The sequence below is a fragment of the Ornithodoros turicata genome, chromosome 1 (assembly GCF_037126465.1).
Source record: "Ornithodoros turicata isolate Travis chromosome 1, ASM3712646v1, whole genome shotgun sequence".
Lineage (NCBI taxonomy): Eukaryota > Metazoa > Arthropoda > Arachnida > Ixodida > Argasidae > Ornithodoros > Ornithodoros turicata.
This window is the reverse complement of record NC_088201.1, coordinates 25,605,883-25,633,776: the sequence shown is the minus strand read 5'-3', so window position 1 is coordinate 25,633,776 and position 27,894 is coordinate 25,605,883. Positions and strand designations below refer to the sequence as shown.

The 27,894-nt window shown below is 46.6% G+C and overlaps 2 protein-coding genes across 3 annotated transcripts in view; one reads left to right on the top strand and one right to left on the bottom strand.

Annotated features, from left to right (window-relative positions):
- Positions 1-27,894, top strand: part of LOC135377693 (T-box transcription factor TBX20-like) — a 108,505-nt gene that overhangs the window by 43,461 nt on the left and 37,150 nt on the right. The window contains exon 1 of one of the 2 annotated variants that reach the window (XM_064610289.1): positions 15,335-15,773. The exons of the other annotated variant lie outside the window; for it this stretch is intronic. Coding sequence (XP_064466359.1) covers positions 15,614-15,773 — 160 coding nt within the window. The 5' untranslated portion in view covers positions 15,335-15,613. Of the gene's footprint in view, positions 1-15,334; positions 15,774-27,894 lie in introns of those variants that run through there. 2 annotated transcript variants of the gene reach the window in all.
- LOC135377694 (5-hydroxytryptamine receptor 4-like) overlaps positions 1-27,894 on the bottom strand; it is a 132,606-nt gene that overhangs the window by 87,552 nt on the left and 17,160 nt on the right. The window lies entirely within an intron of this gene.

Below are 27,894 nucleotides of genomic sequence, written 5' to 3'. Positions count from 1 at the left end.
TATGTGGTGAAATTCTGTCATGATCATGGTGAAGTATGAACACTCTACGTTGACGTCCAAAGACTCCCGAACGAGTTGCTCAAAGGGGTGTTCACGGACTGCCTAAGCAAGGGTGTCTCAATGGGGAAGTCAGTATACAAGGCATCCGACCCCCTTAATAAGCTAGCACTAATTAGCGATATTATGCTTCATGACGTAAAAGAACAAGTGCATGGTGTTTGCTACAGAAAAGGGTCATTACCAATAAAATTTTCCCTTGCTATCCAAACTTACGAAGGCGACGCCTTATAGCGACGCATTACAGCGACGCAAGCGATCGCGATAAGAATAACTAACGTTATTGTTTCGTGGGTTTCCTTTCGGAGGAGGTGTCGCTTCCGACTTCTGTGTCTTCCTTCATGGCTTCATGAGACGCATTAAGCTCGGGTACAGTTATTGGTGAACTGTGCATCGTGTATTGCGAGGTAAGACCCACAGGGTTTCTACCATGCTTCGTCCTGCACTTTGTCAACAAGATCACAAGTAAGGTTCTCTTTCCATAGGGATATCAAGTTGTTCGTTTCGCTCGGCAGTCAAGGTCGGTAGAGTAGCAGGGTTTTCGTTGGCAATTACATGTGGAACTGGGTCTACCTCTGCCGCTGTGGACGAGGTTTTCGGCGTATGAATGATGTCACCAAACGCTCCCTTGCTGATGCAGTCACCTATGGCTGTCCTGACATCGGTGGCAAAGAGAAGTGCATTCGTCTACTAGGAGCCCGAACTTTGAGCAGTGTGAACAGAAAGGTGTAGTACAGGTGGCTCGGTAGTGACCTTCCCGTTTGCATTTGCTACATACACGGTGTACAACTGGATAGTCTCAGCTGACACGATGTCCGAGGATTGTGATGAAATTTAGAACTTGGTTGTTCTTGTACTTGGTTGGGGTAATCCCAGGATTTAGGGTTACCTCAGGACCTAGGATTACCCAAGGACCTAGGGTTATCCCAACCGTCCCATAATACCTTGAGACCTCAGGCTCTGGGATAACCCCAGGAACAAATTTTCAATAGGGCTGGGGTAACCCCGATCCTGTGGCCTGATCTTCTGCGGGACTCCTCGCGACCTTTGTCATTGCAGAATATGTTGAGGAATATGCCAGGGACTTAACGGGTAAGACCCCAAGGGTTCCTACGGTAACCGCAGACAGCCCTGGGTAGACCACAGAACATTTTAGGGTAACGACATGGTTTGTTGGGGTATCCCCAGGACGTCGTTGTGTAACCGAGGACGTCTTGGGGTAGTCCTAGGGTGTCTTGGGGCAACCCTATGACGTCTTGGGGTAATTCTAGGGCGTCTTAAAGGAACCGTAGGAGTTGCTGGGTTTACCTCAGCAAAGGCTCAGGATTTCTGAGGTAACCTCAAGATTTTCTGAGGTTACCTCAAGCCTTTTTTCAATAGGTACCTAAGGTTAATTGAAACTCTATGTAACAACAGAAAAACTGAGGGGGTCAGGGCATCCGCCCCCCCCCCCCGAAATCCACTCCTGCTCCGGGGACACCTCACTTGCACACGCTTAACGCAGGGGCTCTCTGTACTCTGTTGACTCTTCTTGACACGAGTGGATGGCGTACAAAATGTTTCATAAATCATTTCCAAACGTTATTTTCGCTGGCGTTCCCTTCGTCGGTGCATGTACTGCAGTGCGCTGAATCAACACAGATCTTGAAAGACGGCACTTCATGCTGCCTTCAGTTTGCTTTTTTAACTCCTGTTTCATCTCCTGTACCATCCTCTCTGCCTGACCATTTTTGGATGAATAGTATGGGGCACTGACGACGTGACGAATTTAATTTTTGCTGAAGTAGGTCCGTTGGAAACGAGCGTAGTGCCATTGTCGTTTAGTATGAGTCGAGGAAGACGAAATGTGCGAAGATAGATCGCAGCGCGTCGAATGCTGCTGAACTTTTCACGCTGTTGATATCACGAACCTCGAGCCACTGCATTTGACCGTGTATGAGTCTCGGGGAGTCCATGTGGGTGACTGACCAAGATTCTTTAGCACGTGATCATATCGGTGTAGTGTATTAGTGTTTAGCGTCGTGTAGATGTTGCAGCCGCGTACAGTGTTGTCCATGGCGATATGCAGGTTCGGCCCCCAGAAGTCGCTTCTTGCAGCATGCTCCATAGCAGTCATTCCTCGATGACAGGCGTGGAGCTACGCAAAAGCTTCAGTGCGAAGATTAGATAGCATGACCAGTCTTGATCCCCAAAGGATACACCCCTTGTGTGTATAGACCTTGTTTTTCGTCGTTTTTGCCGCGATGAATTCTAGTCACCAGCTCGGTTGCTTTCTAGCAATTATTGCACTATCACAAGGGAGCCAGGGTGGTAGCAGCGGATTGTAGTGTACGAGGACTGTGTGAGACATAATAATTGCCTTAGCTGTTTGTTGGATCCACTTCCCCGTTGCAGTTTTCTCCAAAACTGTGTACAAGGGTCAAAAAGGGTTTCCGCTGTCCGGAATAATTTTTCCGTAGTAGTTGATTAGTGCAAGAAAACAACAAAGCTGGCTGACGTTTTGTAGTGCTAGAGCCTAAAGTACAGCACGAATCTTGTCTTGGGTTTTGTGTAGACCTTCGCTGCGGGTGTTGTATCCGCAGTACAAAATGATATCCTTGAAGAATGAGCACATTTGCAGGTTTGCCAAAATTTCAAAAGTCCAAACGATTTTAGCCGCTTGAGGACTCCCGAAAGATTTTTGAGATGGTCCTCTTCAGTAGTACCACTCAGCAAGATGCCGTCTTGGGTTCCACGTGGACGTCATGTGGATGGCGACATGTCATGGATGAGCGATGTATATGGATGGTGATGTGTCATATGGGCACCCTGTAGAACTTGTTCGATGGTGCGTTGCCGAATCCCAGGTGCGGGAACAATACCAAATACCAATCTGTTGCACCAGAAGAGTTTCTCTTTGTATTGACGGTTAGCAAAGTCTTGGACTTCTCATCCGTTCCCACTTGAAGGAATGCTTTCCGCAGGTCAATTTTTTGCATATTTTATAGCGACCAGTGTAGGAAGGTTTTGCGGCGTTGACGGTGATTATGGCGAGCATAGCAGAAACGAAATATAGCGAACGAAATAGCAGAACGCGTCCTGACGTCACAACTTCATGTGGTACAGTGGATGCCACCAATGAAATCACACACACACACACACGATATCACACCACCTGCAGCAACACCGTTGGCCGGCGCGGTAGTCGCAGCGCAGGGAGAGGGAAATAAACCAGTTCTGTGCGCTTGTCAAAGTACATGGGAAGAGCGCAGATCCATTTACGCCATTAGGAACTGTGCTGTGACGGTGTAGAGGAGCGCGCGGTCGCGTACGCTGTGAAGACGCCGAACGGTGTGATAGTCGCCGCCGTCTACATATCGCCCGGAACCTCGCAAGCGAGCGTCACAAAGTTTCTGCGACAGGCATTTCACGCAGTGTATCGCGAGAACGTACCTTTAGTAAATCGCTAATAAAGAAGAGATGCGACTCATGAATATTGCCGGAGTAAAAAGGAATGATTTTTAATGACCTGGCGAGTCACGAGGAGAATATCATGATGACAATGGTGATGGAGACGCTACAGGCTCCCTCCTGAAGAAGGGAAGCTGGAAGGTAGTTTCCGGTGGCCGTGTCTTGGTTGTGGCAAGGATGAGGTGGCGGGTTTATGGTTTGATGTTGAATCGGAGTGGAGTGAAAGGTAGACTTTGTTCTGCTCCTGAGTGGGGTCGAGGATGGCAGGTTTGAGGCGGTCTCGGGAGACTCTGTGGGACCGAGAGTGAATGTCAATCTCGAACGTTTTTCCGTGCTGCGGAGAACGAGGTAGGGGCCATCGTAAGGACGCTGAAGAGGAGTAGGAACGGAGTCACGGCGAAGAAACACATGAGTGGATGTTTCCAGCTCTTTGGGGTTGTAGGAGCAGGGCTGCGGTTGACGCCTGGGAGGGGTTAGGTGATATTGCGTATCATGTTCTTGAGGCGGTGAAGAAGGCTAGTGGCATAATGAGGGAGCGAGGAGACGACCGATGACGAAGGGAGGAAATCTCCAGGCGACTTAGAGGCATTCCATAGACTAGTTCAGCCGTCGTAGTCTGAAGGTCTAGGTTTAGGGAACACCCAGGTAAGCCCAGAAGTACAGCTGGTAGAGCGTCATACCAATCCGTCGGATTCGGTTGTCGCACCTCTCCCTTATTAGCGATTTGTTAAATTGGTGACCCGGACGTGATACGGATGATACGTGGTGATTGAGACGCTACATACCCATTGTAACCACTGGAGACTTTAACGTTGACATCGGTGGCCGAAAGAACGACAGGTTTCGAAGTAGTTTCGTGCATTGACCTTGTCCTCGGGAGGAACATTCCCACGGATTTGCAGTGCCTCGCCTTCCTGAGATACTTTAGTGATCATAATGGTCTGTTGTCGCCTTTTGAACAAAGCAAGTGTGAAAACAGTTGTCTATGTGTGCGTGGCGAACACAACCGTCACTTTTTCGCACATTGGGGGCAAATTTCGCAAAAATGACCTCAACCCGTGGTATAGGGGATGATGGTCCACAACTAAGAGCTGGTTGATGGTGCTGTCAAAATGTCCACATAACTTGAGTGTCCCATAGGGTTTTACAACATGAACTGTGGGAGTAGCCCATTCACTGACATTTACTTTGGCCAGGATAGCTTCCGATTCTATACGGTCCAATTCGGCAAAGACTTTTTCTTCAAATGCGTGCGGTACTTGGCGAGCGCGAAGGCTGAACATTTTCCTTCACAATTAAGCTGGCCTTGATTTCTTCCGCATTTCCTATGGAGTCAGCTTCTGCTCGTCAGATATTGCCCAGTTACTGTACTGAACCACGGATGCTGAACTTATAGGCAGCGATCATGAGTAAGTTTTTATCTTCCATCTGCTGGTCACACATTGCATTGGGATGGCACGTTTGGCAAACGGGAGACTACTGGATTATCTGAGCAAAAAGCACATGGAACTGGAGATCCAGATGTCTTCACCGCAGTGCACTCTACCTGTTTCTACGCAGCGACCCAGGAAGTTCTTAAATCATGACGCCTTGCCGCAGTGGACATAGGGCATGAAAAGCATTGAGCTATACGACGTCATGCACAGCACCACGTCCGTCGGTCAGGAGGCCTAGACGACTACGTCTGTGTTGACGAAGCCTGAAGATCCGACGTGCTTTACGTCGCCATAAACAACAGCTGGTCCGCTGTAGCTGGCACTCATTCTGCGCATCCAACTCTCCGTACACACGTAACGGGCGAATCTGGCGAGTATGTCAAGAGTTAAAGCGCTCCAGTGAGCCATCTGAAACTTTCCAGGGCACTGGTATTTTTGAGGCAGCTAGCGAATCGACTGCTGGAGACGGATTCTCTAGGCTGCTGGCAGAGCCTTCCGGCTGTCGTTTCAGCGGAGTCATATTGGTAGTTGTTAGTAGACATTGCCGACATGGCAGTGCAGGTTTAGTCGTCTTCGCCTGTTGACCCCATTAGCCTGTGACGTTGTCACATTGTTTTTTTTTAAATAGCCAGCCAGCTCTTTGCTTGTCTAACCCTTCCATTCTCGCTTCTTCCCACCTACATATGCCCCCACTAGTGCAGACTTTAGCATGAAATATCTTTCTGTGGCCACTTCTCGTTATCGGTGTAACTCTGCACCAGGACCAGATGGACTGATCGAGTCTCGAGCTGGCATCTCCTAGCAGGCTGTTGCAAATCGAGGCTCATCAGTCATCAATGTTATTTTAAAGCATATTAACTGTTTGTGGAGTAGCCTGAAGGTTCCTGGCATACTGGACCCCGCTATGTATTCCTCTGTTCAAGCCTGGTGAAACTCCCAGGGTCTTAGATTCTTTCCGACCCGCCAACATCACTAGCTGTTTGTGCAACATGATGGAGCGCCTAACGCTGGTCCGAGTGGCATTGTTTCACGAAACCCATCAATACAATGGGTTTCGCATCCTCTCGCGCAATGACCGATCATGCAGTGACCCTCTCGCATGCAATGCTCGGTCTTTCGGACTGCCAGTTGCACAATGGATGCCATACTAGACCTGGTTTTGTGCATAGAAGTTGAGTTTATCCCAACCAGACACATTTGTGTCAAACGTGTTCACCTTCATAGAAGACGAATGAGCGAATCACTAGTTAACCTCTGTTCCCTGAAACGAGCATATGACACAGTAAGTTGTGGCGCCCAAACTGCAGAGACGACGGAGTCAGGTGCCTCCTCGAGGCACGCTTTTTGAATTCGTAGTTTTCGTGGCTAGCTGCCGACCGAGAATAAAATTAGTTCGACCGGAACTCTTGAGGTAGCCCTTCTGGCTCCTCATTTTTGGTGACCCGGAAACGAACTCCTACCCATCTGTTCTGCATGGATCCCTCCGGCGGCCACCTCAACCCACATGCCCCGGACATTGGTCAGCATGCAATAGGCCACGTCGCCGTTCGACTTCCTGACTTCTGTGTCAGAAACCCCGCCATCTGGTTTCTACAAGCCGAAGCCCAGTTTCTTCTTGCGGGCATCACCTCCCAACTCACCAGGTACCGGCACATCGTTGCTTGCCCACCGCCTGAGATCCCCACGGACGTCCTTTCAAACCCTCCTGCGCACGAGCCATACGACGGCTTGAAGATCGCTATCCTGCAACCTACTATGCTGTCGAAGCGCAAGCGGCTTCAGCAGCTATTGACACCAGAGGAGCTTGGCGATCGCCGCTCTTTCTAGTTACTGCGTGCCATGCAAGCCCTCCTGGCTAACGTACACAACAAGCCCTCCTGGCGAACACTTTCGATGAAGCCTTGTTTCGAGAGATATTCCTGCAACGATTTCCACCTACCGTACAGATGGTCCTCACGACGGCTGCAGGATTGACCCTCTCCGACCTTGCCCAACATGCCTACAAGGTCATGAAAGTCGCTGTTTCAACAGTAGCTTCTATGACGCAAGACTCGCGGCCTCGTTAACCATAGCCTCCCCGTCCTACCCATCCACTTCCACGGCGTGCTTCCCTCTCAGCGGCGAACTTTCCGCCATGCGAGCTGAGATCCAACGACTTTCGGAGACTGTTGCCGCGCTTCGCATGGCTGATGAAAATCGCCGCGCTACCAGTCGCTCTTCGTCGTTCTCGTGCGTCTCATCGATCTCCCATAGAAGGTTCCATCGCCGGCGCTCTCCGTACCTCAACAGCGACAACGTACCACCTTGCTGGTATCACGAGCGATTCGGTGACGCCGTTCTGAGACGCGCAAGGCCTTGCGGTTGGTCGGGAAACACTGCCTGGAGCCGTTGACGGGGACCACCGTTTTCTCCACCGAAGCAACGGGTCGCCTATTTTTCGTCATTGACCGCGCAACCAAGACCCGTTTTCTTGTTGACACTGGCGCTGCTGTCAGCGTTTTACGTGCCTCTTCCCGCGACCGTCTCAATCCGCCGCTGTTCCATCTCATGGCCGTCAACAGCACCGCTATTCCTGTCTACCGAGAGAAGCTTTCGAATCTGAACCTTGGCATGCGCAGGGATTTCCTTTTGATTTTTCTATTTGCCGCAGTCAGCCAACCCATTCTTGAAGCAGACTTTCTGCATCACTTTGGCCTTGGTGTCGACGTTGCTCACCGCTTTCTCGGCGACGCACAAACTCGTCTCTCCATCCGCGCACTTTCCACCGTTTCTACATCAATTGTTGGCCTCAGCGGAACGTCGTCACCCGCCTTACCACCGCCCTACGCTGAACTCCTCAGACAGCACTCGTTGTTTACACAACCACCCGACTTAACGAAATCCGTCAAGCACGATCTCGTCCACTATATCCAGACGACTGGTCCTACAGTTTTTGCCAAGCCGCGACCTTTGTCACTGAAAATGAAAATGACAATGAGAAAATGAAAGAAGCTGAAAATTACGAAAGCGGAATTCCAGCACATGTTGGACATCGAAATCGTTCAACCCGGACTCTTGAGGTAGTCACTTCTAGCTCCTCAAAGTCACATCCATGTAAAGTAGACTCTTGGCATCGTTGACATCAAAGGTCGTACTTTCTGTTGGATTTTGGACCATATCCAGGGAAGGTGTGTCTTCGTACGCACGGGGAGTGGGACTGTACGAGTAATCTCGTCCTCACAGCTGGAGTTTCCCAAGCAGGGTTTTTGAGTCCAATACTGCTCAGCATCGTGCTGACTGCCCTTCCTTCCCTATTACTGCGTGGTGTCAATATCAGTTTGCAGGCAGATGACGTCTGCCTATGTGGAGTTCAGGGAAACCATGGCCAACTCTGCAGAGAAGGTTGCAAGTTTCTCTCAATGTTGACGGGTGTCTCCACGGAGAGACTGTTTTCTCACTCTTCACGCGGAAGCACCTTTCGAAATTCCAGCTCAGTCTGTGTGGCTATATACTTTCCGCAAAGTGACCCATGCACCACCGTTCCCTTGACTTCCTTTTTGATCGAAACCTGGAGTCCAAAGCAAAGGATGTTCTGTAGCTCGCATTCACAGACTGCGATTTCTCTCGAGTATACCCGCTATATAGGGCACTTCATGCCGTCATGCCGGCTGCATTGTTTGCTTGACCATCAAATTGTGGCCTACCACACGCCCATCCTTACTGATGCCTGTCCCTCGCCAGAAGCAGTTCTTCAGGGTATCTGGCACGAAGCGTGAAGGTGTGACTATAGGGGTTCGCGAAATGTTACAGCCTTGGCGGAAGCGAGGGGACAGCTTTTTTCCCCCCGAGAAACCTGGCCTAGTAGTCTGTGAAGCGGTGCCGACCATTACCGTATCGGTCTCATACACACGTTTCCTGATGAGGTAGTACCTTTAATTAAGGAAGCTTTTGGGACTGACCGGGTGAGCTAAGGCGAGGAGTGTTCGATGCCTTCTTGAAATTTCTCATGGACGTCGCGCCCCCCATCCATATATTAGGAAGTTCTAGGGAACTACAGAAGCTTACTGTCTTCCCACCACTATCGTCAAACCGGAGCGCAGTGTGTTGAGTCATGGAGGGATACGTTTTACGGACGTACGACTTACGGTAGTTGAAACGGGGGTGAGGGGTTCTTTTCGTACGCCTTGTTCCAGTGTAATGTAATGTAAGCAACGCGAATTATGTACAATCAGCAAAGCATGCAAACAGTAGCGTTACGATTGCTTGCTTTTTTGCCGAAACGATTATGCTTTTTAGTTTGTCAAGATATCGACATATAACATGTTGAAAGATGAAAAGGTTAGCCAGCTGTAGGACTCGACTCCTACAGCTGGCTAACCTTTTCAGTGACTTTCATCTTTCATCGTTAATTTCTTAGCTAACTTGAGGCTTTGTATGTGATTGTCCCTTCTGTGTTGTTCCGGCCTCAGAACATCAGTTTTCTCATATAAAATGTTTTGCAAATTTTTCCAATCCCAAAATTTTCTTATAGCCAGGTAGTGCACACAATGACACCGTAAGTATTTTCTGATTTGAGAACTAGGAGGGTTCCAAGCTTATCCGCGAAAATTACAAAGTGCCACAAATCGGGACAGAGAACAATGTGGCTCCGAATTATAGTTGGCTATAGGTGCATGCGTGCTATGTGTTGGAACTATCCGTTTATAGTGTATACCCTCTAAAAACAGAACTTCAACACATAACACGCTCCGAACCAATCTCATCTCGAATTATATGATTGTGTCGTTTGGTTCGTTGAAAATGGTACGCACATAGCCGCCGTCGGATCGCTTCAATGTAACGTGCGAGCGCGTGGCCTGCATATACGTCAGCGTCACGGAGCGTTAGCCTCTGGCTTTGAGGCTGTGTCCGAGACGTAGGCCCGTGATTATGTTGAGCCATACATCGCCTCACGACGGCGGCTCGGCATGCTCGGTTGGGCGGTTATCACATTAACAACCAGTCTCTGCTTCACACTCACACTCACGGGCTGTGCAATACGTGCAAACCAGTGACGGACGCTTCGTGGCGCTGGAACATACGCGCAGGCTGCATGCTCGCGTGTTACGGTTAAGTCTGTACGTATCTTTGGGACGTTTTGTATCGATGGTAATGGCCACATAAAGGTGTACGCAGGCTTTCTCCTGAAATGAGAAGTAAAAACGCTACCATCCAGTGCAGTTGATGGACTTGTGCGTGTGGCACTGTGAATATCGTTTGTTCTTGGAGTGTACCCCTAACCATGACTTCCACCTTGAGGCACATTTCTTGATAGGTGGCTTGAGCTAGACGATTAGCGTCTGAATCCCCCATTTTCCAACGGCTCCCCATATAAGCAATGCTGACTCTGTTTTGACAGTCGTATTTACGAAGGTGTGACTCTCCACACATGTTTGGATGTGTTCTTGAGTATACCGCACGACACTTGATACTGTTATGTGTCTCAGACACACTTTGCGAAGTTATTCAACACAGTGAGACACAAACTTGGACGAGTGTAGATTGCTGTGTGTCTCGTATTTATGATGTATAATGATTGTGCAATATGTATGCAACATTGTACTACCGTCTTTGCATAGCATCCTACCTAGGCTTAGAACTTATTCAGCACCTCTCGTAGTTGCTTTGCGTAGAACCAAGGTTCAGGCAAGGTATAGGAAAGATATGAAGGGCTACATTTGTATGGACGACGACAATGATGATAATAATGATAGTAGGAGCAAACAATAAGATGATATAGGTCCATACCTAAGCATTGGTGCAGGGGTATGATTTAAGCGCACGTGACTTCCCGGATGACGTTGTTAAATCACTATACTGGACATAGCATCGATTGTTGATGAGCCGTTTGAGAGCCTCCCAACACCTCCACAGTGTGAAATGGTCCGCTGTCCTGCCTGTCTAGTGTTTTTCGCTGTGGCTGACGGCTCGTACGGAATGGAACCGCTCTGAAGCCGTCAGGATTTGTTCGAAAGCTCTCGTCACGCCGCAGATTGAGCACTCTCGGGGAGGTTGCGACGTGAACCTTCTGCAGAAACGCTTGAGCCAATGGAATGGACAACTCCATTGGAGAATTATCTGACCCCTTGCAGAGCTGATACAAGAACGAAAAAAAAAAAATCTTATTGAGATCGAGACATGACTTGATATCCTGTAAGTTTTGCCTTTCTTGGGCGCAGCTATTCGCTACCTCGGAGTTTCTCGCCCAGTATCTGCTAACTCCTTGTCGGAGACGTCCGGAAGCGAGCTCGCGGACGATGGAACATTTTTGGGATTTTTTCATTTCATTTGCGAGCTCATACTCGAAACGGACCTTTCCGAGCTAGTGTCCTTGTCGTTCCACACCATGGTGTTACTCTCTACGCGGGAGGACGAGGCAGTAGACAGCACATCGGCTGCCTTATCTTTTGATGGAGGACCACCTCTGTTTTTCTTTTGTTGTGGTTCTGTCCGTGTAGAACTATGCGACCATTTCGGGCTTCTGTTTTGCAACTTCTGCAAAAGATTTGCCGAAAAAGAAAGAAGGTACTTTTTTTTTCTGGCTTCATGTTAGGTGAGGTTTTGTGTGATCTTGAAAAGAAGTATTTCCTTTTTTCGGGTTTCCGCTTGAGACAAGACCTGGAGTATGCGGGGTGTTCACCCGAACAGTTAAAACCATGCTGGGAACACCATGCACAACAGGGTGAGTTGTGGCACAAGTCTGCTGCATGCCCAAGCGGTAGTATCTAAAACAACTTATATGCGGCTGCGCTTAGCGGCCAGATATCCTACCTTCAGTTTGTCTGGCAGCGCGAGACGGTCGAATGTAAGTATTGTGTATCTAGTAGTTATGTCCTCACTATTTTTGCGTATTTTTATTTTCCTTAGGTCAATGCCGTCTTGATGTTTCAAATTTTCTAGGATCTCTTCCGTGTGTACATCAATGAGCTCATACAGGGATATAACACCTCGACATGTGTTCAGGGTCCTGTGCAGGGAAGGAGAAATTTTCTCCCCCGTCGCTTCACGAGTGTTCAAAAGTCTTTCACAATCAGCTTCTGAGGTGCACTTTAGCAAGATGTTTCCAGATCTCATTCGTTTAATCTCAGATACGCTCTTAAATAGGGAAGCCACCGCTTTCTCAATGAAGAACGGTGACATCTTACCTAACTGTATGCTTTCTTTGTCGCTGCTAACACTAATGAAAACAATGTTTTTTGTAGTGATGTTTTTAGAAGCTTGGACAACTTCGGTGCGGAGACGCTTCGCGCCCCCGATCATAGAAGATGAATAATGTTTAGCCATGAACGAGTTAAGTAAAACGGTATTGCTAACTTTCGCCCACATTTCACATTTCATACCCATACATGTGGGAAGGTCCTGGAGTTGTAACGACCCCCCTCCCCCCTCCTACCGGCCAGGTTCCGGCCAAGACCCCAACCCCACCCTTCAAGGTTTCTATCCTCCTTCTTACATGCCCTTGGTACAGTACGGTGACACCTTGGGACTGGGAGCTGGAATCCGTGGTGGCGCCACTCATCGAACACCGGCAAAAGCCGATTTCCTTTGCAGGAGAACATCCAGTATAGGAGCCGGTGCTGTAGAGCTTCTACAGGTTTTCCCGCTCATTTTAATCCATTGGTCACTCAATTTAATCCAGTGCTGAACCAAATTAATCCAGACACCAACCAATTTAATCCAAGCGCTACCGAACTTAATCCAAGCAACACATGTAAATGCATTCCGTATGTATTCAGTCATGTCATGACTGAATACACAGTCGTACACAATTGGATTAAATTGGGTAGCGCTTGGATTAAATTGGTTGGTGTCTGGATTAATTTGGTTCACCGCTGGATTAAATTGGGTAGCGCTTGGATTAAATTGGTTGGTGTATGGATTAATTTAATTTAATGAGCGGGAAAACCTGTAGTAATTTAGCCATTCGTGAGAAAACATTGTTTGTTAGGCTGTCTATGTGGTATAGCAATATCGTGGCACCGTCATCCGTTTGCTCCTAGTGATACGACACTTGAAAACTTAATTTTAGTGTAGACAAAGGCATGCCTCTGTAGAAGAAAATGCCTTCACCACGCCTATACAAGCTCGGGCCCAGAGTTTTATATGTCTAACCAAAAGAAGGCATGTGGAATACCCATGGGCGTGCAGTCGAAGTTTCCGTTGAGGCGCGACGAAATGTGCATATTAAAAATGTGCGCACCGGTACCAGCGTCACTGATGATTGGATTCAATGTTGCTGCTGAGGGTCGTTTCTTTAACGCGCGGTAACCATAAAATTGGGCACGATCTTGCATCCTAGAAACAGAACTTCACAACATAACACACTCCTATAGTCAACAATCATTCGGAATGTCATTGTTCTCTCTCCTGATTGGTCAAAAATGGGAGGGGTACGCCGGCCTTGGGACACATTGTATTTCTATCACAAGGTGGAGGTGGTGTTTGGGGTGGTGATGCGTTCGCTTGCCGAAGTTAGCTTTGCCACGTTGGCGGGCAACATCTAGACTCATGAAGACGATCGTGATAAATTACAATGTACGCGTGCGTCTGAACAATACGCCTTCCATCATTGAGGAGTATTAAGGGTATTATTCTGCCCACTGGTTGGTCTTGGACGTGCTATGTGGTGAAGTTCTGGTGAGCCCAACACGGCAAGCTGCACCACCACCACTACCACCACCACCACCACCTCCTCCTCCTCCTCCTCTGGTTTTAGAGTGTAGAACGTCCAGGACTCAGACGACTAAGTTTCCTCTATAAAAACAACTACCACAATTTTACTGAACCGTTACTTTTTTTTTTCTCTTCAGTTTTAAAATGGCTGTCGTCATTTTGCAATGTTGTAGTGGATGAGGCAGTTAAAGGTCCTACCGTGGCTGGTTCGTTGAAGAGCCAGCATGGTGTATGGTAGCATATCTGACCGGCAATCAAAGGGTGTGGGTTCGAATCCCACTGCTGCCTTTTCTTCAACTGCCATCATTCAATTGAAGTCATTTTATTGTTTCATTTTGTTGTGCTCATTTCCGGTTTGTTTACTTACTCTTCTCGCTTTATTGCGGTTTGAGTCCATGTTCAGGGAAACACAGTTGAATGTAGCTGCTGGTATTTCGAATTAAAGCGGCAATATGCAGAAGCATAAAGCGCCAGGAAGACCAGTAAACGAGAAAGGTCTGAGAGCCAGCGTAATCGTCACATTGTGATAAACTATGGGCTCGAGTGAAAACCATTGAAATAAATAAAATGGTGTTGACCTTCCAGGAATCGAACGATTATTACTTTCAACTGCACAAAAGCTTGGTTGAGCATGGGTAACTCCGTGGATACACTGCCTAAGTTACGTTTCCCATCGAACATCACTTCAACCATACGAATATTCTACTATACAGGTCCCCTTCTCTGCCCCCGAAGAGTCCTTGCTGTTGTTAACTTGTTAGTGAGCTATTCTTGCAACGTAACGGTATTTTCCGAGTGACGATTGCTTTGTTTGTGTAGCTCCATGTGTCTGGTTTTCTTTATGAGGTTCATTATCTCACATATGCAACACTTTACAGTGCTTGCTTTACGTTCATCTGCTATCCAACAGTTCAGTTGAGCTGTGCTCAAGTGATTTCTTCACTTATGCATTCCGAAGAAAGATGTAATATATGTACTCAGCAGTGTCATATGCTTGCTGAGTTACATGCTCTTCAAATATTTCACGCTTATTGTCGGGCTAGATACAAGGCCTATGGGAGGCTCTTGCCAAGGGCACGGAACCAGGGCAGCCATGCGGCTTCTACTCGGATATGCTAAGAGATGTTCAAGGAGATGACCACAAAAACAGGGTGGCGAATTCTTAAACGCAACATGTGAGGCATCTCTGCGCCCAACCAAAAGCATACAGGTGAAACCTAAGAAAAGCTCGACGGCCTTGAAGAACTACCTGGAGCTGGCAGATATGAATATGATGAGTAAGCTATGAAAGTTACGAAGGAGGTCGTAGGGCGCTTTCAGACAGATAAGCAGCGAGACAATATTGTGAGAAGGAAGCACAGAAATCAGCGTTTGCATTTGCGCCCCCTGTGTCTCTGCGAAGGAAAGGCTTGGGCGGCGAATATTCCTTCTTGAGAGATGAAATGGCGTAAGTGCTGTACGAGAATCCCTAAATAAGGAAACAAGTAGAAACCCCCATGGTGAGAACCGTCAACGTGACACTGGAAGCCCCGCCTTAGGAACACAAGCCAACCCTCCCGCATCTGCGCAACGGGATGCAATATCGAGGTGTTCATGACGGCAGTGATGGCAAAGCGGGAGTTCGTTGGTGCGTCGACCGCCAGGTGTCGTGGCCTTCCTTTGTATGGGGTGTTGCTGAAGCGCGTGGCGGGCCACCCCTGCAGAGCTCCTCCTCGGCGCGGAGGCGGCCCTGCTAACTGGACCACCTCCTCGTTGCCTCAGCCGAGCGCCCTGCCGTGAGTCAGACAAACTTTTTGTTGCGGCCTGCTCGAACGTATTGAGAAAGCGCTCTAATTAATAGTTGACGTCAACAACCGGACGAAACGTCACTTGGGAGTAGGCAGAACTCAACAGCTAGTTTCCATTTGTGTGTTTGTGGGGTTGGCGATGCGTGCCTCACCGTGAACCTTCTCGTGAGCGCCCAGCGGGACTTGATCCTCATGCTGTTGTCTGTTGAGCGGGACGTTCTCATGATGCAAGAGGAGGCTGTCAAGCCTCCGCCGTCAACGGCCACGGGTGGGCTCCGCGCCACGGACTTTTCCATCGCTGCCATCATGGCACGCGAGTCGCCCGTCCAGCCAACTGGCTCCCCACTCGCTGGTGAGTGTACCTTTTTGCACGCTGCTTCTTGGCGACCGCGGGCCAAAGTGCAAATAGGGTGCTTGCAGCCTCTTTGGACTTTTCCTGCGGCACCAAGAGGCCATTCTGTCAACGTATCACGGTGTTTGATGGCTTGCAATGACCGGCAATTTCACCAAGCACATTGAACTCCGCACGTAGCGTTTACTTTGTAGAAGAATCACGTGGCGGTAGCCAACTGGTTACCAAGCATGTTATAGGAGCCGTGATAACACAAGACATATGTGCCAGTGTCATGGCGCAAATGACATCGCGACGCAATGCAGTCGTGCAGCACGCAGATTTGTTATTTGCAGTGAGTCAACGTAATATTGTGTTCTTGCATTAGCTTAGGTTACGCAACTGTAGTGCTCGCATGAGATCTTCGTCCTACATCCAGTACATAGTTCATATATGACATCCGGTGCAGGATGATTGACTGAGCAGCCCCAACTGTCGCATTTCTATAAGAATCATGTTCAATCGAGGATGTGACCGAATGAAAAAAACAAACAAACTAATATTTGTTTTACACACATAAAATAAGCATAGCCCAATATGTTCCGTAGAACAGTAAGATACTATGTGAATGCATAGACTTTTGTGTGGGCTTTGGAAGTGTATACAATCATAACCGCGAAAAACCACCGCAACAATGTGTGCATAAGCATATGGACTAAAAGAGATTTTGCTGCTAATAATATCTGAGGTGTTACACTCGAGAAATCATTTCACAATGTTGATTTGTACTGAAAGGCCGTACACGTAGCATGCAATGATCATTGATGAACATTCATACTATAAACGCATCCAGACAAATAGCAACTTTCGGGGGTCCTTTTATTTAAATTCAATCTCTATTAACAAACTAATGAACTAACAAATATGAGTCTGAAGTATGCCTACGCGGTTCCTTACAACTGACGCCTTGTATAGTGTACTGCTTCCTTAGTGATACTTGTCTCCCTCATACAGCAGCTTAATATACATAACGTAACCTCACCAATGCAGTTATACGGACAACGAGTGGTGCTCTTAATTTCGCAAACTGCACCACATCTATTCGGCAGTAACAAATTACGCGTAGAGATCCCCTTTGCAAAAATACGATCTGTAGCATTGTAGAGCTAACCTATTTCCTTAATGAATTGTACAGAGACGCAACGCACATTTTGAGCGTGTTAACATGACTGCATGTATATATAGAGACAAAATAGAGCTAAACCGTGAAATATTGGGCAAACCACAGCTTTTGCTCCTGATGCGCTGAATTCTATTCAGTCAACAGCAATTTATAATTTACCACCCTATTTATGACCGCCTAAGATAATGTCGCTCAATCCTCAGGGCAGTAAATTACATGCCAGGGTATGGATGCGTGAACTTTGTCAATACAAACTTCTTCTCATTAAGTGACTGGCACATGTAAATACTTAAAAGATTTTAATTTAGGATAAATAATAATAAATCGTAGGTTAACGTGGCAAAACGACTGTTCGTTGTGCGACGAAAAATGAAAATAAATAGGTAGGATCAGGTTTTGTCATTATTGAGTAAGAGACAGAATTCGGAAGTGGGTGGTGCATGGATGTAGTCATTTACCGGCAATTAAAAAATTTACTTGTGCGATGGATATTATGCAGTGCATATATTATAACGTAAGAGAGGGTGCCAGGATGCGTCACACACAGCGCTCACAGAACAAAGCGGGAGGAATCAGCCGTTCATATTTTTCCATTTACCATTATGACATGCGTGGAAAGGAAGTGGTAATAAACTTTGCTACCTATGGACCCCTACCAAACTTGTGAGAAAAACCTGGAAAAGAAATGACACAAAGTGTCTCTTCTGCTTCTGTTTCTTGCTCTCTCTCTCTCTCTGTTAGTTCACGTTCACATATCACCGATATATGCTGTACATACCCTGTATAATGTTGCTCGGTTTTATAACTATTCGCTTGCTTCGGATTTAAAATGACTCTTTGCACGTCCCCAGAGCACGGAGCTCACATTGCATTATGAACAATTACACATTACACTGTGTAGAGCCATTCTTTTGACATTAACAAGAACTGCTGCTCTGCATCAAAGCCTTTGCGATCCTGACAGGGTGCGCCCGTACATGGTGCAACTGAAGCATTGCAGCAACCGTAGCGCAAGCCTTGCGAACGCCTTCATCAATATTCACCACCTCATGCTATCACTCACATCCGATCAAGCGGCATTGCAATCAATACCTCCAATAAAAAGGCGGGCAACACATCCGCTCATGACAATGATACGAGGGTGAGGCATGGAACCATGCAACGACGCTGCGTTCCTGTCGGTTGCACAGCGGTCGCATGTGATTATCCTGCGTTGGTATCGATGCTGAGCGAGCGTTTCCAATAGAGTCATACTGGGAAAATGACCTTCGAGTCTCTAATAATCCAGCACCCGCAGCACCTGCACTCAAATATGTGTGTATAGATTGCAGTAATTGTTGGTTTTGTTTCAATGGAACTTACGCAGTTTATGTCTACAAACAACATTACATTCCGTATTCTAATGTTCCATGAACTTTTCTGTATCTCTACCCGTATCTTGACCATACTGTTAGTGCGAACTCGTACGAACTCGTACATAATGCAGCACCAACTAGACCAGATCAGAGCACTGTGGTAATGTTCCATGAGAACATATCCGCAAAGCACTGTTTACCTCCTGCACCTTATACTTCAGCACTTATGGTCTATATCCTGAGTGGTGCACCCTGATATACAGATGGGAAATCGTGCGCAAATCTTGATCATGTCAAATACTGAATTTCACTACTTAATACTTACTTAATACTTACTACCCTGACTTAATAGCAAAAAATCTTCATGATCACAATAAAGTTGTTGTTGGCGAAGAAGCTCATTTTTTCCCCTATCTAAATTACGAATTTTCGCACATCCCCAGTTAAAGTACCAAAACCTTGATGATACTAGTTGACAGCACACTGTTTTAACGGCAGGGATGACCATAAAATTACGCAAAACAACATATTTCCGTGTAGATTCTTCACAATGCCGCGGTTCACTTAACTCCAACCAGAGGCTAAAGCCTGACAAACTTGCGGAATATTAAGGCAAACAGAGCAGTGAGCAAGATGGATGAAGTCGTGCAATAATTTCTGCCAGAGGGAGGGGGCATGTTCGCGGTCTCAGTGCTGTGTTGCCCTTATATGGTAATCATGTAGTTAGAGTGAATGAATACCGGCGATCTCTGCCGTTGTACCAGCGCATAGGAAAACTCAATTTGGCAAACAGCGACCACTGAATTTAGCTTTCTCTTCAGTGTGAAGATTGCACTCCACGGATACGGTGTAGGTGTCTTAACTTGATTAATGTTCTTGTTTATTTATGCACGCCCCATGGGGTCTGGGCGGTAGGTCTGCAGGCTGCATCGATGACATTCGGTCGCGTTTGAAGTAACCCCCTGTAAGCTAACCTTATTAACGTCAACGTTGCGCTCCGATACTTGTCGGCGAAATAGCTTCAACATGTATAAATTTAAAGCACCGTGCACTTGGACTCCTTTCATCCTATGTGTCTCATTTTCCCCATTGTAGATTGGATAGATATCCGTAGCGCGAAACAAGCAATTTCCGGCTTCAGTCGTGTAGGATGGCTAGATGATATCTCTGAACTGTATATAGTTAAGGCGGAATAGTATTACAGATCATTCCATGATACTATTCCATCCACGCCTGATCTACGCGCAGGCTTGTCAGATTTGGTTGCTTTGCGCCAAATTGGCCAATTCCCGACTGCTGTGACGCAAAACACAATGGCGATTTAGCTATTTTCCGGCTGCTTTACGGATACTTCTTGTTGGTCCATATGACATTCCTGTCTACCTAATTCGGGAATAGTTTGTTTCATTGTGGTGTTACATCTAACGTCCAAGTACAGTATGTTTACCGCTCACTCTCCCCTTGATGATCGGCTAGCTCTCAGTCGGCATGATGTCCTCTAATAACTTGCTGTTTGTCTGCAGGGATTCCAGCACTGTTTCAAGAACACTTGGGTGGGTGAAATTAATACACTGACAGTTACTGCGTCCCTCATGATCATTATGCTGATTATCATCAACTTTCTCTTTGATTTGGCTGTGGCAGTCACATTTCGTTTTCTAGTCGTGGTTCGCGTAGAAACTAAAACATGTCGACATATCCCCGCCCATGGTCATGTCGGTCTTTCCGAACATGCTGTGTACTTTAATTAGGGACTCGAGCCCATGATTTCGCGGCTCATTCGTCTCTGTGTATCCGATATGTTCTATAGTCTAAACCCGCATCCGCAGCATTCTTAGCTTAGTGGAGCTTCTTCCATGTGGTCTCTTGCCTGCACGCACTGACTACAAAACATGAATTAGCTATACACCCAAGTGAAATTGGCTACTTTTGGCTACTCTCTCAGATCGCGCTGGCGATTTTTCAGGACTTTGTCAGGGCAACCCCGTCTTCGCGTTCTAAGTTACAATAGTATATATGGACTCCACATGTCGTACCTGTGAATATTTTGCGATTGTGGTTCAGGAGGTGGAGTTCGGGGCGCAGTTGGGGTGGCATCGAAAATAGGCCGGTATTGGCTACGCATCTTTGTAACGCTTTTTCCCGCCTACATCGAAAATTGACCACAAGTTCAGTTTTAATTCCAGGATGAATTATAAGATCCCATTAACCTGTAAGTATTATTAATAATGCAGATAGGAAGTGAACGACGTCTACTTCTTAATCGACAGCAACGAAAATCACTGAGATTGATCATGACGTATCCTTGTTACTACTCTTCACTAGTCTTGTTAGAAATCCAAGCAATGTTTACTGCCACGTATAGAAGCACTCGTGGAGTCGCCCGACCCCAAACGCTCACCGCTCCAGAATTATTGCCAGCAATACTGACATAAGAGGAATAGTACCTACAACTTCTGACAAAGAAAGAAAATAATACAACAACATTAACTAATTTATGATGATGATTGGGGAGCTATGACTGGGGAGTTGTTGATGATTGAACTCTACCTCATTGCTTGGTAACAACAACAATAACATATATACGTAATGATGATGACATGAGGTGTTCCACAACAGGAGTTTCCGTGCCCTATCCCATTACATGTGGGTTATTATATGAGTGAGGTGAGAATCAAACGGATGAAACGCGCACATACAAGTAAACATGACAGGCGATGCATACAACACAAGGTAATGGCACGCAACATTTACTATATTCAACACGAGCGAGACATTACGACAATATTGCAAAATGAAACTACAGCCCTCCAAGGTCAGAGAAAAAACGCGGAGGTTTTGCTGAATTCGCTGTAACCGTTTATTGTTCACGCACATGACTGTTACATTAACATTATGGCGACAGCAATGCGTATACGACAAGGTTGAACAGTCAAAGAACATGGTAGAGAGATAAGCCACATGTCAAGGATTGTTGCGAACAGAACATACTACGACACACGTGGCAGAGGTGCCGACCATTAAATCATCACAAGGTTTACTGTGTACTTTAGTGTAACAGTGAAAGAATCGGAGCAGTAAAAAGAAGTTCCTGCTGCGAAATGGTGCATGACTTGTGTTCGTTGAAGTTAGCACTTCATACGACTACAGCCACACATGCTTATTGTAAGGGCAGCTGAACGCCCACTGCCTGTATTGTCCTGTAGTCATATTTTTTCCACTCGCTTTAACTTATTTTGTAGATGCCTGCGCATCTACCAAAATAAAACACAATAACTCATTGAGTCTTTACCTGTTCGGACACGCCGCGTAGCGGTCGTTGTTATTAGCATACGATATTTTTAACGCTATATTTACGAATTGAAACACGGTTAAAACTTGGACTGGTTGGTACATGTTAAAAGTCTATATAAAAAAAGAGAGAGGCAGAGTGGATAAGTAAAACGGTAAAAAATTGCGTCAGCAAAGCTTCACTCGATTACAATGTTTCGATCAGGAACTTTCTCGATGGTAAGAACTAGTTCATAAGCACCTTCTGGAAGTGTCTGCTACAGGAAAGGATTCAGTTTTGGATATAAATAGGACTGTTTCGTCAATAAAATTGCTTTGGTTGAAGCTCAGGGCCTGTCTTGTGGCGTGTTGTCTTGTTTTACCGCTCTTACCGAGCACTGGAGGTTTTTGTAGTGTTTTAATATTCACGAAGCTTTGTAAACATCTGCATCTCGCAATATAATAAGAGTCAGGGCTTCGCCAAAAACAGATCTATTCACTAAACTATCACAAATAGTAGGCAAATCACCTCTGTAACAGCACTGTTTCTCTACGATCTCATGATTCTAAAGAATCGGTCTTTATATAGATGTAAATTTGTTGGGCAATTCTGTAACCTTTTGTTACACTGTACATAAACTTGCTTTCTGGGCAGACAATCTCATATTGCAATGTACCATTTCCTCTATGTAACAGTTGGCGATTTGCTGAACGTATAGGGGCTACTATTATACCAGGGTCCGGGAAATCCTGCACAGCTATCGGCTCTAGATCTTGCCATGAAAGGACTTCCCTCGAAACATCCAAACCATATGCTCTACAAGTCGCGAACAGTATCAGCATTCACTAAACTGCAATTACAGAAGATCGACTCTCTGGATAACGCAAGTTGCAGACAACAAACTGAAGCAATGGAACACATCCTAAGCTACAGACGCGTTGCGTGTGTATAAGGTACGGGGGAAGTACCTTGGGCATCGCAGAAATGGTACCTTCGACGATATCCTCCATCTCAGAGGCTCTCTCGCCAGAAGGTACTCGAAAGCACGCAACCTACTCGGCTTCCTCCAGAAGCGGGCCTTGTGCACAGACTCTGACTCTCCTACTCGTTGCACAAACCCTACCCCTACTCATTGCACAAAGGACTTCCTATTTTGATCCCGACCCATCTCCTAATCAACTTGAACCTTTCATCCGTTTTCTCCTCCCTTCTCACCTCCACTCTAGTCGTGACGCTGCCCACATAAGTGAGGCCAACAACGGCAAGACGCCGTCACCACTATCACCATCATGATAACACACAGTGTTGCTATATTTAGGCAAGAAAAAGCGCATGAGTGCGCAGTATACCATACCTGCTACAAGTACACCGCAGCTGCCTCTGTGTATAGGTTCAACAGCAACAGATATATGATGATGATTCTTGTTCGTCTTGCGACGTAAAGCCCCGAATTATTATTATTATTATTGTTATTATCATTATTTTTACTTCTTTTTCCCTCGCTTTCGCATTTTCTGCATTGACTTGTATTTTGTAGATCCTAGAATCGTAGTACAATGATCCTGTGTCATGTTATTTTTCATTTTGCCTTGTATCTCACCAAGTCATATTGCAGCCCTATACAGAGCTCAGTATGGCTGAAAACCTGAAATAAAAAATTGGGTCGGGCCCAGTCGTGTCCCAGCCGTAGTGTTTTACATGAAAACGCCACGATCTCCGATTCCTTTGCTCCTTTGCGGGATTTTAGTGAAAAAATACGAGTCTTTATTCATTTATTCAAGAGGGTAAGGGCTCGCTGTTCGCGCCGGCAGTCGAATTTGCCTCCGCCGCTAATCTTCGGCGCTCCCGTATATAGCTCTCTCGATCGCTCGGTGCTGGACTTTGGGTGCTCTTTGGGTTCCTCTCGAGCCGCCCTTTCTTCTGATTGCCGTTTCCATCGATTCTGATCATATTTTAGTTTCATACTGCGCATTACTCTCCTGTGACTCTGCCCAGTGCGCCTCGTTGTATTTACATTTATACTTGCATTCTGTATTGTTCCCACTGCGCATTAAGTACTTCATTCAATAATGTTTTTGTATCCTCTCGACTAGTAACATAGCCTTTAAATAATGTTGTTCTCATGGAATGTATCAAGCCCCTCCCCTCTTTTGTGCCCTCGTGGCCCGGAGGGCATTGAAAATACATAAAAAGATTGCCGACATTCTGGCAATATTTTGATATTTCAACTTTGCAAGCTTATAAAATTTTGGTTACTATCGTTGAAGCCGGTATCGCTTAAGGTCCAGGTAGAACCTATTAAGCGCTTTCCAACGGCACCTCGATCGGCGTCCTAGCTTCGCGCGTTCGCGAGATAGACTGCCCGCAAGGTACGCGTACCCCTATATTTCCGTCTCTCTCGCACGCGCACGCCACACCAGGAGATTGCGTCAGCCGCCGCAATGACCTTGTTAGTAGAACCTTGCACGTGTAAGCTATCTGGATTTAGCCGGTTGGTTTGTATTGGATTACTGCTCACCGAGTTATCGCGTCATGAAATTCGGTATAATTTCGTTGCATCGTGACTTTTGACCTGGCCACCGAACCGAACTTCACGTCAATAAATAAAATAAGATAAATGATGTCATGAGCTGTTTCACTGCAAGAATTGCGGCACCCTATGCCCTATTACATGCGGATTGTCATATTAGTGAGATGTGAATTAAATGAATGAAGCACACACACACACACATACACAGGCACGCACATATGACAGTGAGAACACAGAGGAACATGTTGGAAATCCCTCTTTGACGGACGCTTGTGCAGCGGCCATATGGAAAGCAGATTACCCCACGCTCCAACATAACTTCACCATTACTTCACGCTTTGTAGTATGCGGGACCGGCTAGTTAGTGCGGGAGGACTAATCAAATCATTATATGCATGCAAAATAAGAGGGCAATGAACAAGGGTGCTGGAGCTGAAATGGCCGTGCAGATTTTCATCAGACTGGGATATCGGCGACGTGGTGGTTCGAAATATCAGTTAAACCTTTACAGTCACACACACAAAAAAAAGAAAAGGGAGAGAGAGAACAAGAAGAAAGTAAAGACAGGATGCTAGAGCAACGGGTGGTGCGTGTATCCGGCACAAAAATCAATCGGGTACGACTAGTTGTAAGAACGTAAATGTGACACTCGTAGATGAAAACTCTGGTGCTGGGATGTAAACCTGGGATATTAAAAAGTTACGACGGTAAATGCTATGCAGAAAAAATGTTTGTTTATCTCGTCTAGTGACTCAAGTCGGGAGATCCCGAGGTCCTGGCTGGATCAGCCATGCACCCAGCTCATTGATGGGAGAAATTAGGTGGTGGTGGTGGTGGTGGTCTGCCGTTGGCTTCACTCTTGTGGGCAGCGTCACGACTAGCGCCGAGATGGGACGAGAATAGGGATGAAGGTAAAACGTTGATGAGGAGATTGGTCGACGTCGCGATTAGTAGGAAGTCCTTTGGGCAATGAGTAGGGGTCAGCAAAAGCACAGTCAGTCTGTGCGGAAGGTCTGCCTCCCGAAGGAAGCGGACTAGAATGCGTGTTTTTAGAGTACCCTTCGTCGAAAGAGCGGATGGAGGACATCATCTAAGGTACCATTTCTGGAGTGACCAAGGTATTTCTCCCGTACCTCATTGTGTGCACGGCAATCTCTTAGAATGGGTTCGATAGCTTCGTTTTGTTGACGGTGCCTGCAGTTGGCGTTGTCCAGGTAGCCGACCTTCCACATTTGCAGTTAGTGAATTTTGATCCTGGTCGCAGCCTATAATACATGGTTTGGATCTTTCGGGGAAGTCCTCTCATATAGGAAATCTGGTGATAAGAGAGACCGCAACGTCCATTTAATCTTTTGCTGCTACACCAGATTTCACTTCATTGGTTACGCGTATAGATATATGATCGCAGTTGTCTCGCCACGGAAAGTCACGAATTATCATTGACGTAAATATGTCCACTTTATTAAGCCGTATAAACAGAAAAAGACCAGTACAAAAACAATTCGTTACGTCGTGGGGCAACTACGATCACGAGCGACGCTATACAGTGGCCGGTCTGTAGACTAACCTTGCTGACCGAAGGTTTTCCTTAACGCGCCGAAATTTCACCACAGAGCACACCGTATTTAATGTCCCTCGTGGAAGACAGCAAGTGTCTAAGGAACTTGTATCCTGACACCAGGTTACTGCCGTGCTCAGCCGTGTTCCAACCCGCGACATTATCAGCAGGGTCAGTATATAGGCGGACACTACCGAATGATCAGACAAGGCTTTTCTTTTCGTTTTTTTTTTGTCTGTAATACATGTGCGACGACGATTGCTACAGCAGCTCTTTACATTACCTGTCGGTTTTAGAAAAAGCTGATGCCACTGACCTCACGGAGGGGACACTGGTGCCTCGTCAGGACATGGTAGAATCAGATTATCGCATCACAAAAGGCGTGGAATATTTTTACCAGAAAGATTACGTAAACATGATCCATAACAGAAACTTGCGGTAATGGAGCTTAAATATGAATCCATGCCCTCGTGAAAATGCGTTTCTTCATGAAATTGGTGCTGCAACCTCTCCAATGTGCTCAACCTGTGGCATGAGAGAAGATTCCCAGCATATTCTTTTAGAATGCGATAGCTTTCGCACGAGCCGGCAGGTGCACCTGAGAGCCCTGGACAGAACAGGCAGAGAGACCTTTTGACGTGTCGTGAACGTCTTGGGTGATTGGCCTGCTTTTCATCGACAGACTGCACAACGTTCACTTACTACTTCACATATAGGAGGAGACATCATTTTAACATTTTCTAGCTATGTGCTTTCGCATAATCGCTCTGGAGTAGCCGGTCTCGCGCTTAGCGGTGCCTACCTCTCCATATTTTGCTCTACCGCCATCGTCATCATTATAAAAATGAGACACAAGAGAGAACGAGACAGAGAGTTCGCATAAGACGCACAAAAAGTGTCAGCTGTGCGTCTAAAACTGAAGGGGCGCCGGTGGCGAAAGTGCGCGATTGAGTTACCCAGTGATTTCAATAGATCATATCACTGAAAAATACTGTAAGGCTAGCTACCTCAAAATTAATATGATGGCAGTGTGAAATAGAAGAACAAGAACTGGTCATAGTTTCAACGCTGTACTCTTTGTGATGTGTACAGGATCACGGTTAGTTTGTAGGACACAAACATTCAAAGGTTAAAAATTATGATGTGTGGTTATAGACACAGCGTTACCATGTCAGCCAAAACGCATCTGCCTGTGATGGGTTTTCTAGGCTGTAACACGTGATGTAAATACAGTGCTCGAACGGTATGATATGCCACCACTCACACACACATGTAGAAGGATGACGTGAGGTATCACAGTTGAGTGATCCGGAAGCAAATTAGCTACGGTGAGGCAAAAAACAAAGACGGACTTTGCTTCAGTTATGTACCAAGCGGTCCATTTTGTGAGTGATATACCAAACGGCGTATATTGACATTGCAATTGTAATGCCTATGGCCTTCGGGTGCTCTTGACTGAGGTGGAGGGAATATGGTGGTGTATGGAAGATGTGCTTGAAGGCAGTAACGCTAAGGGACACAACAAAGCACGCTTCTTCTTGAGAGAAGCCTTTGTTTTAGATTCCACGTTAGCGCCGCGAAGCAACTGTGGCTATGAGCGGCGTATAGATGTGGACAGATGGAGAGAGGACAGCAGAAAGGGGGGTTAGTATGCGTCCTGGGCCGACTTCAGGGGGAACTGTGCCGACATTCGTCTGGAAAGTTTGACAGAAACCTGCGGGTATCCGGGCGGTAGTGATCCACGGATGGACTTTGGGAGCCACAACGCGGACGTTGGACAGTGCTAGGATCCATGCTGCTTTTTTCTACTCTTAGTTTTACGGTGTAAATGAGTGTCCTCGGAGGTCGCACCTTTTTGTAGTATACATATTACAGTTTTCTCCATAAATACACAATTCGGAGCAGGTGCAATGAATCGTTACACCCGTCGGCATCATGTTTGCTGTCGATGGGCCATTGGAAGGCATTTGAGAACACCAAGGAACAGCAGTAAATGAGCCCAACAATACAATATTTTACTATACCTTCGTCTACTCTTCGCGAACAAAAAGGAGAGCACTCAGAGTGTGGACACAAGCACTTTGATTCGGCATTCCACAGGGATTCTATGCTTGTCCCCCCGCTTCTACGGTTCCACGCTTACTTTGACCCTATCGGAGAAAAGCAGGTGCGCATTCCCCGCGACGAGTTCACAGTCAACGAACCAGAAGATATTTTCCAATGTCAAGCAAGTGCACGCAGCCTT